The following is a 14483-nucleotide window of genomic DNA, read 5'->3' as shown; positions in this document are numbered from 1 at the left end:
TCTGTGCTAATGGACAGGCTCAATAAGACAGTAAGGGGCAGGGTACAAACATCTTTGCCTAATTGTAAAGGGTCCACAGTAGCTTGTCTTAGAGAGTGCGCAATTGAACACCACAAGAATATTGCTAGGCGCAGAGAACAACAGGAGGGGAAGCCGATGACAATAAGTCTACAGGCTCTTGCAGCAAAGCCTCATCAGCCTAAACCCCAAAACCCTGGTAGTAGGAAAATACCGAGAATATGTTACATTTGTAGAAATAAAGGACATCTTGCTGGAAATTGTAGGAGTAGTAGGACACATAGTCAATATAGACCCCTAGACAGAGAAAACAAGCCACATTATTAAACACATAGACGGGATCAAGGGACATATACTGTATTAAGGAATCACAAGCCATATAGAAAACACAGATTCGGATAATGGGAAGAACGGAATAAATGCAATTTTACCCTTTTGACAAAACTTGCTGGGGTTAAGATGAGGCCTCTAAACTTTTGCTTTTTTCTCTAGCAGAAATGGCCCCTGATTAACTTAACAAGAGTTTTGTTAGATATGGTGTACATATAATGTGCTCCCGCTCATGAAGTACAAAGTATGTTAGACACCCACGAAGACTAATGTTGTATTTCACTGTTCTAGATTCATGTCCATCACAGATAGAGGAAATTATCTCACAGATACCAGGTTCCCTATGAACTTAGGATGGACAGGACACTGGATTGATGGCTGGGATAGTCCCAGTAGAGATACGACACACAGATTTTTTTTTGGGGGGTGTAGACCTAGTAGAAAAGTCATTCCCCATAGTGCCCAATCCAGTTGTCAAATATTATAAAATCCTCTTTGCCTCTACAAACTTATCTGTTACTAACCTCTATGTGATTTTTCTTCAAAGTTTCCTCCTCATCTCCTACGTTCACCGACAGGAGGGTACAATACATGGACCCGATTACAGGTCAAACGCCACGTGCCTACTCGGTCCGTCAGAGTTCTGCCCAAATCCAGTATATCTCACCAGAACAAGGACACCAGTATTAATGCAGTGTGCCTGGTCACATACAAAGGGTGGAGAATGAGAATACTGGTGAAAGGAGACTGTGTACAGACACCGATATGCATGATGGTGTGACAGCCTGTTGGTGAATGCCAAACCTGACATTTTCTTTTTATTTACTATTTTTCCCCTCTCTTCTCTCATCCAGAGACGGTTTACTTCACACAACTGATAACACACGACAATTAATTGAAATGCAAAATTTGTGTTCCCTACAGGAAAAGGCAGTCTGGAGGTCAAAGGGGTATGGCCAGGAGTCCTCAGGACTTTGGACAGGTGGACACGGTAAGCCAGTGGCCCCCAGAGCATAACTTCCAAGTCTACCTGAGGCGGCATACGGTCTGACTCATCTGGGCAAAGAGTTTATGTGCAAGCTGGTAAGAGCCTACTGGTGTGCACCAGGATTCTCTTCTCATGCAGGTAAGAGAGCAATGACATGTTTTACTTGCTTGAGGAAGAATATTGGTAAGACAATACCAACAGAGCCATCCCATATCCCTCCGACAGACGGACCGTTTCAGGTTGCCTCAGACAGGTGGGAAGGACCATACCAAGTCTTGTTAACCAGTACTAAAGGTCGCCGAAAGAGAGACTTGGGTCCACTCGTCCCACTGCAAGCAGGTCGCTGACCCGGAGAGAACTCGTGACAAAGTAGTTTGGTAACTGTGTGTTCGAAGTGAACTGTGTGTTTCAAGTGAACGGTGTTCAAAGAGAAAGGCAAAGAGAACCTTGTATCACTAAAGTGTTTGTTCCGGGAAAGTTGAGAGGCAGGACTGTTGACAGGCACCTGAGTACGGAGAGCAACAAGATCTTTCTTTTCACCCCCCCTGCATTTTCCTTTCTTTTTCTCCTCCTTATTTTCCTTCTTTCCCCTAACGAAATGGATCTAACACAAGAGACTGCGTTTCGGGTTCTGTTAGTAATTCTGTTTTGATCAGGACAATTTGTTTTGGTGAGGGTCCCAGAGAGGTCGAGCAGGGATCTGGAATGGGTTCTGATGGCGAGTATGAATTTGTAGGATCTCAGGAGCAGCACATCACTCGAGTAAAGGCTGGTATCAGTAAGCGCTCTGGTAGTCATGGAGCTCGGAGGCACTGTGAAGGGTTATTGTCTGATGAATATTGTATTTGTAGGAATTGTGAGAATATAGTCGAGGATGGGTGCATCCAGAGATGTCAGTCCAACCTTAATATCGACATGGACCGCCATCCGTTGAGTGATTACCACTCATTAGTTAGACAGAATGCTGGGTGTGCTCACAGGTACCTCAAGGTCAGAGTAAGTCAGGATTAGTACCATACCCTTTAGCAATAGATGAGGTACTCGAATTAAGGGGTGGGAGACCGGTGGACAAGAAATTCAATATCTCCAGGCACCCTAGCTTGAAGCTCCACCAGTATCATGTAGACAGGTCCTTATTGTGTTTTAATATTTCCAATTACCGAAAACCAGGAAATTGGGAAGTGACGTGGAATAACCAGACAATGACCTTTTCACATAGAGCTGATAAGATACCCATAGACGCTGAACTTGTACGCCAGATAGCCAACAGTGGGAGGTATTTTCGGTATAGGTATACACATGGAAGCAAGACCATATGGGTTGGAAAAGTATCGTCAGGGTATTGTGCCCATATCATCCAGCCCGATACTTGTACTGAGCAAATGAGAGGACTAGGGATTGGTTTCTTTACATGGAAAGCTTGCAATATGGTGATGTTACATTTTGTCCCCTATGTTCTCCCAGATGATGCCTATTTTATATGTGGGAGGAAAGCGTACAAGTGGCTTGCCCCGAGCTCTGAGGGATTGTGTTATATTGCGAGAGTACTACCGGAGGTCATGACCATAACACACGACAAAATGAAAGATGTTCACCGCAGTGCTCAGGCTCCTTATACTCATACTCACTATGAACACATCATCAAGAGACACCTCATAGACAGGACAGATCACGCAGCCTCTGATTTGATCCACGAATCCACCGGGATTCAGTTCTTTCTCGCATTAGACATCACCCGTACTGCCAGAGGAACTATAAATTATAGGTATATCCATGCGCTAGCGAACTTCATAGATAATATCACCGAGATGTATGATGACACCTTCTGGTATACGGGAAGGGAGTAAAAAGCCTACAAGAAGGAACTGATCCAGCACAGGATGGTCCTTAATTATGTTACCGCCGTGACAGGGGGGTACTGTGTTACTCTGGCAACTTAATATGGTATGAAGTGCTGTACATATATTACGAACAGCACTGACGACCCCACGGAGATCATAGATCAGAAGATGGACGAGATCTTGCAGTTGAAGTGGGAGTTCAGGAGGAAGCACAACCTTACCTTAGCGATTGGGAGTAATGAACTGACCGGCTGGGTCTCATGGTTGTACCCAGGTTTAGGAGAGTGGGCTCAAAATGTCATTATGAGTGTGGGGAAGTTTCTCCTTTGTATCCTGGGAGTCATCATAATTATTAGTTTGATATTTAGGTGTGTTCAAATTCTAACGCGGCGCAAGCACGGCACAAATTTGATGAGTCTAAGGAGCGAGGGCGCTGTTACAGCAGCAGATTTGATTTATGATCCATCCATAGAGACAGCGCTATGATAAGAACTGCAAATGAATTTCATGGCCTGTTTCTTTCACCAGTTTTTCTTTGTCCCCCCCTCTGCCCAGATACATCCAACCGGAAAAAAGAGTCAGCCCTACCCAAAGTGTTTATGTGAATGTATTTTTATATATGTGTCTTATCTTCATCTCTGCAACCTCCAGTTAATGACACACATAGTCGACAGGTGATATCCACATATACTAGCACTCACATATGTTCCCCCTCCATGTATCATCAACTAAATGTGCACCCCACTTGTTGGAATAAGAAGCCGAAAAGAGCTCGGTAGTGTTCGTTTGCCCATTTACAGACCCTTAATACGGGATGAGAAGGACTTAAAGTATACTTCGCAATACCTTGAAGCTTATATAGAACATATACGGCACGATGATACATGCCCCTCAGACATTGGTTCATACATACATGCTTTTTACTATCTCACTAGGCTATACATTTCCCACCTACAACACTCCCCGATCCAAGCTTTTGTATATAATGTATACATATTTTTCTGTTTATTGATTAGTTAGTGGCAGTTATTGGTGATTGCCAAAGGGTGGACTGTCAAAGTCGAAAAATATTGCAGTACACACCATGTACAAACTACACACAGATGGCCTCCGTGCGCGTACTTGCTCTGCCGTGCATGCACATATTCACAATTTGCGTATGGTCGCGGTAGTGTTTGTAGTCGCATGGAAAAGCCATAAAAACACATTACATATTAAATCCAAATAGTGCACAATGTACACAGTCTCCCTGCACCACACCAGCAAGTTACACTAGTTTAAATGGTATAAGAACAAAGGGATTCACCTTTTACAGGATAGGAGGGGACAGAACTAGGTTATATGGTGGTGTTTGGTATCCAGCTGTAGGGTATATTAAGGGCAATATTCCGGTGTTGGTTTGCAGAAGATCGCACGCTCCTGCGAATAGTTATGCGCAGGAGCAGAATATAAACATTAACTTATGTACTGTGCTCTTGATATGAGGCGGGAACCCAGAGGAGAACATCTGCAACTGCACCTGGAACAGACATCGCCCACCTATTCAAACTGACCTGTGACCTCTCCTGTACTGTAAATGACCATCCCTGTGTCCAAGGGACAAAGATTACAGTCTCCATTGTGTTAGGTTTTGGACAAATGTATAAAAAGCCAGCTGCAGGTCAGGTCACTATCACAGACTCTGAAGGTCATCTCCCTTGATGACTGAGGACCGGCCGGGAAGCGCAGGCGAAACCAAAAACGTATGTACCATTGACTGTAGCCATTTTTCTATTGTATTGTATTGTTATTGTAACCCCCTTTCAGTAATTATATGTTGGTGTGTCGGAACCCAGCATTTTAAATACAATCTGGTGTCGTGTCTCCTTTCCCTGCTAAGGTTATAAGTGTATTTCAGTCACACGTGTAGCTGCTAAGTGCTCAGGGAGTATCTTTGGGTGTGTACGCACTGCGTGTACTTTGTACGGCCAGCGCGGCGTTTGTACGCAAAGTACGTCCACGATACGGGGCTCTGTACGCTAACGGTGTAAAAAGTACGTACGCTAAGGAATTGATCACAGCGGCAGCAGAGGCTCCATTTAAAGTGTATTGAATGCCTTTTTTAAAGTGTTGCTTTTAGTCCTGTATGTAAACCGACGTTTACAGGGGGTGGCGGCATGCTGCCGGGGTGAGTGAACTCCTGTGGCGGGGAACGATGTGGTACGGGCTCTCAGTATCTACGCGAAGAGAACTTCCTCCACTAGGAAATCTGATTCTCTTTTTGTATTGTTTGGTTTTCACAAACGTGGCTGGTCTGCTTCCAAGCAGACACTGGCCAGATGGATTAGAATGGTGATTGCACATGCTTATGTACAGGCTGGTCGTCCGGTTCCTGCTACCATTAAAGCCCATTCTACTCAGTCGGTTGGACCTTCTTGGGCGGCCCACCGTGGTGCGACCCTTGAACAATTGTGCAAGGTGGCAACGTGGTCTTCAGGGAACACGTTCATAAGGTTCTATGCCTTCGATACCGCCGCTTCCCAGGATGCTTCCTTTGGACGCCGGGTTCTTGTATCCGCTACAGTGCGTCCCCTCCCATAAGGAACTGCTTTAGGACATCCCCGATGTGAATCCTTGTGGAGCCCAGTGTACCCCGCAGCAGAAAACGAGATTTATGGTAAGAACTTACCTTTGTTAAAACTCTTTCTGCGAGGTACACTGGGCTCCACAAGGCGCCCACTCTGACACACTTAGCTTCTTTGAGTTGGTATTGGCATAGCCGCTGACACCCTCTCCTGCGGTGAGTGTGTGGTGTAATTGGCTACAAGCGATTGTCGTCTCTGGTACCTGCTACTGCATTGGGCTGGTTAACGAAACTGAGCTCCTGTGCATGAGGGCGGGATTATAGAGGAGGCGGTGCTGTGCATCTTGGGAACAGTCAAAAGCTTTGAGCCTGTCTGTGCCTCGGATCAAGATCCTACTCTACACCCCGATGTGAATCCTTGTGGAACCCAGTGTACCTCGCAGAAAGAGATTTAACAATGGTAAATTCTTACCAGAAATCTCGATATTCCAACAGACTCCATTCCAGAACCATTTATTAATAATCTGTATGCAGTACGGCGTATGCAGTAGTTACAATACAGCTAGATTTTATTTTCCTGAGGTTTCCTAGTTGGACCCTTCATATTCCAGAAGGACGGGGAATGATGGGTGGTATTCAGTATGCCGGCTGTTGGGATCCCGGCGCTCAGTATACCGGCACCGGAATCCCGACACCCGCTATACCGACAACTATTCTCCCTCTTGGGTGTCCACGACCCCCCTGGAGGGAGAATAAATAGCATGCCCACAGCGTGGCGAGCTCAGCGAGAATGCAAGCACTCGCCCAGCTGCCGGTATGCCGGAGGTCGGGATCCCGGTGCCGGTATGCTGGCCGCCGGGATCCCGGCCACCGGCATACCATAGTACACCAAGGAATGATAACATGTCATACGATAATGCATTCACAATTGTTCAAAACCCTCATATATCCATGTAATAGGCTGCAATCAGCAGGACACCAGGCAAAGTTTGATGTGATACATAACCCAACACAATCTATGTATATTTTAATCTCTTGATCACCACATTTACTCACAGCCAACACTCAAATAGTTTATGAAAGAGAGTGAGTTACATAAACATCTTGGTGAAACAAATGTAATTTCTAATGCTAAAACAAATAGTAAAAGTGTAACTATGTGGACTATACGCAAGATTCTAAACTAAGCACGTGGTTATCTGTAAATTCAGCATATTTAATGGTTTTGCAAAAAACAACGCCAACACATACTTCAAAAGCATCAAGCCACTTCTGCTGTTGGATATAGCTTATTGCCAGATCAGACTGCCTCCGGACAGTGTCCCTCTGATTCTCATCTACCATGCCGGTTTGGTACAGGAAGTCAGCATAGCCACCCAACATCTGTTAAACAGACACAGCAATCATTAGCATAACGCATTTCCCTCACCGTATACAAGCGTGGCTTGTGTTTAATCCTAATCAGTTAAAGCAATCAGAAATGTTAAAGCCTTTGTAGCCTGAACTTAATACAGCTCTAACTTATGATCTGAAACATTTGTTAACAATGCATTACAACGTCTGTTGGGAGCATGCATACTTTATCAAAACAGTGTGCAAGAGGAGAAAGGAATTTCACCTCCTTTTGTAGATCAAAAGAATAGAAAATTGAATTAAAATGCCCTACCACTTCAGGATCACAGAGCCCGTCTCCAATGGCAATCCCCTTGAAGTTGATTTTAACCTTAGCGGTTGGGTTGTGTGTATGGATGTAATAGCCGATTGCAGGAACATATTTCCCAGCGTAAGACTGATGAAAACAAATAGATTAACAATGAAAAGCAAAGAAACAATACAGTAATTCTAGAATAGAAAACGCCACAAATTCTAAGATGATGTTCACAGAACGAAAAAAAAAAAAATAAAAAAATAAATAAAAAAATATGACTACATTTTCTATAGATTACAGTGTATGGGGGAAAACTGGATGCGGTCATGTGCAGTCACTATACCAACACTAGGATCCCAAACAGTTAACAGCCCTCTGGTTGGCATGCTGACCAACAGGGACTTTTCCCACTCGTGTGGGAACAGAACGGGAATAGAACCTGTGGCGAACGCAGTGAGTCTGTTGCGTGGCAAGCGCAGTGAGCCCGCAAGAGGCTTTGTTGCTAAATGAATGCTTCAGATTAATTTCGTAATGTGATCTACAGTACATGAGAGAACATTCATTAGGCTGTGAAAATCAGGAATTAATCCAGGAAAAACCACAGCAAGCAAGAAGGTTTTGCCGTTATTCCAAACAGGAAACAAAATAATGTGCAATGGATTTCCTTAACAGTCATTTGTTTTATAGAGCTGTACTCTAACATTTACGCCTGTACCTAAACATTTACCTATTTACGGACAGAAAAGAAATAGGTTTTCCTCTAGTTTTTTTTTTTTCTCATCAATAGTTTTTATTGAATTTTTTTTTTTTCCATTGCAAACAGGGGTACAAAAGGAAGAGAGAGGGAAGGGGGGGGGTGTAGGTACATAAACATATAAGAGAACGTCACAATAGACATGTGCAAACAAGTGCATACAGTTCAAAGTCGATCACACAGGTACATCGTAAGGAAAACAAAAAAAAAAAAAAAGAGAAAAGGAAAGGCATTTACAGAGATGAAAGGGTGGCAATGGGCCCACTATAAATACAACCCAAATAGGGGTTCATTGTGGTCTTAGAAGGGGGGGAAGGAGGCCCCATCAGCCGATGGGGCTGGGAGGTGGCTGTCCAGGGGGGAGGGGGCGTAACATCAATGCAGCACCTTCACCTTCCGTGGTAAACAGATGCCAAGGCATCCAGCGCACAAAAGGAGATTTGGCAGTGAAGGAGTATGGGATGTGTTCAGTCTCCATCAAGAAGTGCAGCTGTATTTTGTGTATTACCTTCGACAATGGAGGTAGCGTGGTCTGTTTCCAGTTTTGGGCTAAAGCCGCCCGCGCGGCTAGACAGATGTGGCCTAAGACATAGTGTAGATGTACACCCACGCCTCGCGGGTATATATTCAGTAAAGCTATAAGAGGGGATGGGGACAAGTCGAGATTCAAAACTTTATTGATAAGGCCAAATATCTCTGTCCAGTATGCCTGGACATGGGGGCATGACCAAAAAATATGAAAGAGGTGGCCTACTTCTCCGCATAGGCGCCAACAAAACTTTGGATGTTTGCCAATTATATGGATACTTAGCACGTAGTGGGGGCAAAGAGTTAGAGATGTTGATGGGCAAAGCATCTGTCTTGGAGGCATTTAATTTATAATACGATGCTGCAGAGTACCTATCTAAAACATTGTTTAAGTGGGGGAGTGTTGTGGCTGGATCTGTTACAAATAAAAGAACATCATCTGCGAACAGACATAGTTTGTGCGACGTGACGCCCAACCTCAGTCCAGGGAATTGCGGGTCCGCACGAAGCTTAGCCGCCAGTGGTTCTATGGCCAGAACGAATATGAGAGGGGAGAGAGGGCAGCCCTGGCGGGTACCATTATAGATTGGAAAAGAACTAGACAAAAAAACATTACTGAATACCCGGGCCGTCGGGGAGCTATATAGAGCTAATATTGACGAGAGGATATGGTCACGTAGGCCAAATTTTAGTAGGACTTCTCGCATATAAGACCAGTTTAAGCGATCAAAGGCCTTCTCTGCGTCCAAAGATAGCAGTAGGAGACCCTGCTTGGGGGTTAGAGAATCGACAAGGTTGAATACCCTGCGTGTATTGTCGGACACCTGTCTTCCCGGGATAAAGCCAACCTGGTCCGGATGTATCAGGGAGGGGAGGAGGGTGTTCAGTCGAGAGGCGATTAATTTAGCATATATTTTAACATCCCCATTCAGTAACGCAATGGGGCGATAATTTTGACAGACGGTCGCATCTTTGCCCGGTTTAGGGATCGTGACAATACGTGCTTCGAGCATCTCCTGAGGAATGGTGCCCTGTGAGGTAATGTCGGTGTAGACTGCCACCAAAGAGGGAGCTAGAAGGTCTTGGAACGAAACATTGAAGTCATTAATAAAGCCATCAGGGCCAGGCGCCTTACCTTGAGGGAGGGACTTGATCACCTGGAGGGTTTCTGATAGGGACCATGGGGCATTCAGTAATGCTAGTTGATCATCTGAAATATGTGGAAGGTTTAAATCCGCTAAGAAGGAATTGATAGAGGAGGGGGTAGGTTGTGGGGTGGCAGGGTCTGACGCGAGGTTATAAAGTTGGGAGTAAAATTTGGCAAATTGATTCGCTATCTCTCTTGGGTTAGAAATTTTGGTGCCTGTTGGGGATATAATGAGCTTGATTCTATTCCGAGCCTGTTGAGCCCTAAGCTTCCGGGCCAGCATTTTCCCCGGCCTGTTCCCCGTTAGATAAAACTTCTGGCGTATCCTATTCAAGGAAGCCTGGGTGCGCGCCATTAGTAATGTCTGGAGTTGAGATCTAATATCGACTAACTGCTTCTGTAAGGATTTTGTAGGTCTAGATTGGTTTTTGTCCTCTAATTCCTTCAGTTTGAACTCCAGATCAACCTGGCGTTGTAGGTTGAGTTTCTTGAGCTGTGCTCCCGCCTGAATCGCTGCTCCCCGTATAACAGCCTTAAGTGCGCACCAGAAGTTCAGGGTGGACGTGTCTGAGGGGGAATTAAATTCCATATAGGACGAAATACTGTCAACTATAATTTTTTTTGAGACTGGGTTGGACAGCAAATGTGGAGAGAATTTCCACGGGCGGGGGGGGAGTGTGCTGGCAAGCTACACTCCATTTAAGAATCAACGGGGCGTGGTCTGACCAAGTTATAGGGAGAATATCTAAGGATCTGGCGAACTGGAGGGTCCATTTGTCCGAAAATATAAAATCAATACGGGAGTAAGAGTTGTGGACGGGGGAATAGTAGGTGTACTCCCGCCCTGTGGGGTTTTGTACTCGCCATATGTCATAGAGATCAAATTCAGCCAAGAGGTTACGAAATGCTAAGGAGTTGGCATTGGGGGAGGCGTAGGCGGGGGGAGAGGTCCTAGGAGACCTGTCCAACTTAGGATCAAGAACTAAATTAAAATCTCCCATGAGCAAAAGGGAGCCCGTACGAATCCTCTGAATAGCCACACATAACTTTCGGATAAAAGCTACTTGGTTTGAGTTTGGTGCATATGCCGAGACCAGGGTGACCGGCTTGTCGTTTAAAAGGCCGCTCAGTATAAGGTACCGGCCATTTTTATCGGCTAACTGAGAGTGCAAAATGAAGGAGACGGAGTCCCTAAATAATATAGCCACACCGTTCCTCTTAAAAGGCCCATTAGCAAAATAACCTAGAGGGAATCTACGATCTTTAAAAATAGGGGGTGCTGCAGATGAAAAGTGTGTCTCCTGTAGGGTAACTATATCAGCTTTATTCCTATTAAAATAACCCAAAGCCAGCCTACGCTTATTAGGGGAATTCAGCCCCTTGACATTCATAGATAATATCTGGACCATCGGGGCAGGTTAAAGTACTTTGTTAGAGGTGAAGGACCTTGACATAAACAAAAATAGAAGTGTCTCGAGTAGCAAGTACCTACATCATAAAACAGAGGGTGGGGGAGGAAAGGAAGGGAACAGGGGGGCGAGGGGGGGGGGGGGGGGGGGGGGGGAAACCAACACGACCCAGTATATCGGGTCGGCATAACTACTGCAAGGAAGGTAAAAAAATGCAGTAGTATATTACCAGGGGGGAACATGTGACCTAGCGCCACCACCCATGGAACTAAACAGAAAAAGTAAGCGTAAGCAGAAACAGATATGCTTACCCACAATATACATGCGAACACATGAAAATAATAGAAAAAATATAAAAAAGACAAATAAACTCAGATATAACATGAAAGGCTAGTACACCGCCATCACAACAGGACGCAGGGCAACTCACGTGACCCCAACAGGGACAATGGTCAAGTCCATTCTGCGATGACGGTACCGGAGACAGTTCAATTTGAAATCCCAGGCTGGTTGTAACAGCATCAGGCGGTGACCCATTCCGAGCGGATGGTGGGCTGTTTCTTGGATCCAGGAGGGAGTGTAACAGAGATATCCCATTCCTCAAGTAATTTGACTCCAGTCTCCAATGAAGTCACCGTGTAAGACTTATTTTCATACGAGATGACGAGCTTCACCGGAAAACCCCATCTATACGTGATGTCTTGGTCGCGAAGTGCCAAAGTGACGGGGAGGAATGCTCGTCGTTTGGCCAAGGTGAGAGCGGAGAAGTCCGGGAATAGTTGTAAACCTCCAAGAACATCTGAGTCGGAGTCGCCTGCTTCTTTGGCCGCTTTCAGGATGCGTTCTTTGATTGTGAAGAAATGCACCCTCAGGAGTGTGTCTCTCGGGAGCGAGGGGGCAACTGAGCGTGGTTTAGGCAGTCTGTGAATTCTGTCGATAAGTAACTCTCTAGCATCGGTTTGAGGCAGAAGCTTCTGGAACAAGGCAGTAGCATAATTTTCCAACTCGGAGTTCTGCACGGAGTCGGGGATGCCACGGATCTTAATATTATTCCGCCGAGATCTGTCCTCTATATCTGCAATTTTGAGTTTAAACGCCTCCAGGTCACTTTGCTGCTGGTCGTGGGCCGTTATGAGGTCATTATGAGACGAGACCAATTCCTCTACTTTCTTCTCCAGATGGTCCGTACGGTCGCCTATAGCGTGCAGCTCCGTCTTCACCTCTCGGAGGGCCGCTATGAGGTCCTGAGTCAGCTCAGATTTGAATGCTGAGAGGGCTTGGTACAGAGTTTTGACCGTGAGAGGTGCGTCAGAATCAGGGTCAAACCCCGGCAGGGAGGCAGGGCTGCTAGGGGTACTTTGCGGAGAAGCGGCGGCCGGGGACTTCCGCAAAGAAGAGGTGGCCTGTGACTTTTTCTGAGGCGGAAAAGATACTCTAGGGGGCAGCACCCCTTTGACTTTTTTAGAAGGCATTTCAATGGAGTGAGGTTCTGCAGGCAGAATGAGGATAATAATAAAGAAGCTCAGGATCTCGCAGAATAAATGACGGAGATTTAGGTAAGCATAAAAAGACACGGGTGGTGGCGGGTAGGTGATCTGCGCTACATCAGAAGATCGATATCACATCTGTCCTGGCAGAGGGTCATCTCCATTCCGCGGGGTCCAGATGAGAGGTTCCCAGCTGGGAGAGAGGGGTAAGCGGACAGGTACACACCTCGGGTCCAGCGGCGCTGTGCTTTAAATGCTGTGAAACAGCGCTGTAGTATGCTTCCCACCAGGTACCTCTCAATAGTGGGATCCAGCAGGCAGCAGGGGGGTGAAAACACAGTAGCTGCTATCCAGGGGAGCAGGACCTCTCGGTTTTCCTCTAGTTTAAACAGTATGAGAACACTGTCAGCACTAGTCGATTCATTCAAGCGAGTCTATTTCCTAAAATAGCTGCTTAGATTTGTAAACTTCAGGTTTTCAAAGACATATACACACACTAAAATGTAACAGGCTCTGATTTGCTGGTCCCATACGATTCCATTGTAGCCACAATTAGTTTAAAGGCAAAACCAGGTTATTATTTTTGCCTTAAAATTAACTGCAATCTTATACTCTAGCAGCTATATCACAGGAATCCCACCAGGACCAGCGAATCGTAGCCTACAGATGTGTCCATTTATAGCTAGCCTTCCTGCACGTTAAACAGACCCTCTAGTCACGCCATGCCGTGGGGCGACTCAGTAGCGCCAAGAGTCTTTACATGCAACTTTTTCCAATGAAAGGAGTCTCATTCGCAAAATGATGCAAATAAGACACACAAGCAGCTTATGCTGATTAAAAGGATATGCGGCATCTGCATATGAAATGGTACGGTACATGGATTTCATGGAAATCAAATAGCATTTCGTTTGCAGTTACAGCCGCAGAGGCACAGAGAATATAGGCATGGCGCATATCATTTTAATCAGCAGAGTCTGCTTGTGCGTCCTATTCACATAGTGATGTGAATAAGACTTATTTCATCAGGGGGAAAAAAAAAAAAAAAGACAACCAATGCAAACGTAGTTGCACGGGAGCAGTCAGCTCACTCACGCCAGGCTTTTCTCACTACGTGGCGTATTGAGGCAAGATGTATGAGGACATATCCTGTGTTACATTTGGACCCTTATATGTCTTGCCTAGTTTTTGGACTGGAGTGAAAGACCAAGCCGCAAGTTGGGGGGTGTATCCCTGCATGAGGACGTGACGCAACTAGCAGTGAAATAAGGCATGAAGGTACTGCTCCACCTGCTTGTCAAGAAAGGAGAGAGCACGCGTACACACACTAGTTACTTAGTCATGGGTTTAAAGCAGCAGCTCACTTCATGCATGGAAAACCTGATCACCATTCAAGCGGTTCATTCTTACAAGGGCTCTGGCCAGCGAGAGGTAAACATTAATTTCCTCGACTTGCCTCCTTTCCACAAAGCACAACGACTGCTTTCAATTTTGGTAAGCAGAGTCAAATGTGTCTGGCAGACTCATCTCCAGGCATGATAAACAGAGCGCACAAGCTGTTTTGTATAGAACCAATTGTTTGAGCCAGTATTGTGCTGGAGGGATCTGCATTCTATTCTTTATTATGTTCTAAATAACAAGAATATGAAAAAAAAAAAAATCTAAATAAATCTGGTCTTAAAAACTAAGGACTATATCAGGATTCAGGGTCACACAAGATTATGCGAGAATTGTGTGGTGTACCACAGTCGGAACTACTGTGAGGTAGCAATG

At 45.3% G+C, this 14483-nt stretch overlaps 1 protein-coding gene across 4 annotated transcripts in view; it reads right to left on the bottom strand.

Annotated features, from left to right (window-relative positions):
* The window catches only part of CPVL (carboxypeptidase vitellogenic like), a 392151-nt gene that overhangs the window by 203852 nt on the left and 173816 nt on the right, over positions 1 to 14483 (bottom strand). For all 4 annotated transcript variants that reach the window (XM_063921970.1, XM_063921966.1, XM_063921969.1 and 1 more), the window contains exons 8-9: positions 7407 to 7529; positions 6992 to 7123 (exon numbers count right to left, since the gene is read on the bottom strand). In XM_063921970.1, coding sequence (XP_063778040.1) covers positions 6992 to 7123; positions 7407 to 7529 — 255 coding nt within the window. The remainder of the gene's footprint in view (positions 1 to 6991; positions 7124 to 7406; positions 7530 to 14483) is intronic.

Source organism: Pseudophryne corroboree, chromosome 5, assembly GCF_028390025.1.
Source record: "Pseudophryne corroboree isolate aPseCor3 chromosome 5, aPseCor3.hap2, whole genome shotgun sequence".
In the NCBI taxonomy this organism is placed as follows: Eukaryota; Metazoa; Chordata; class Amphibia; order Anura; family Myobatrachidae; genus Pseudophryne; species Pseudophryne corroboree.
Note: the sequence above shows the minus strand (reverse complement) of the source record. Positions and strands in the feature narration are given on the sequence as shown.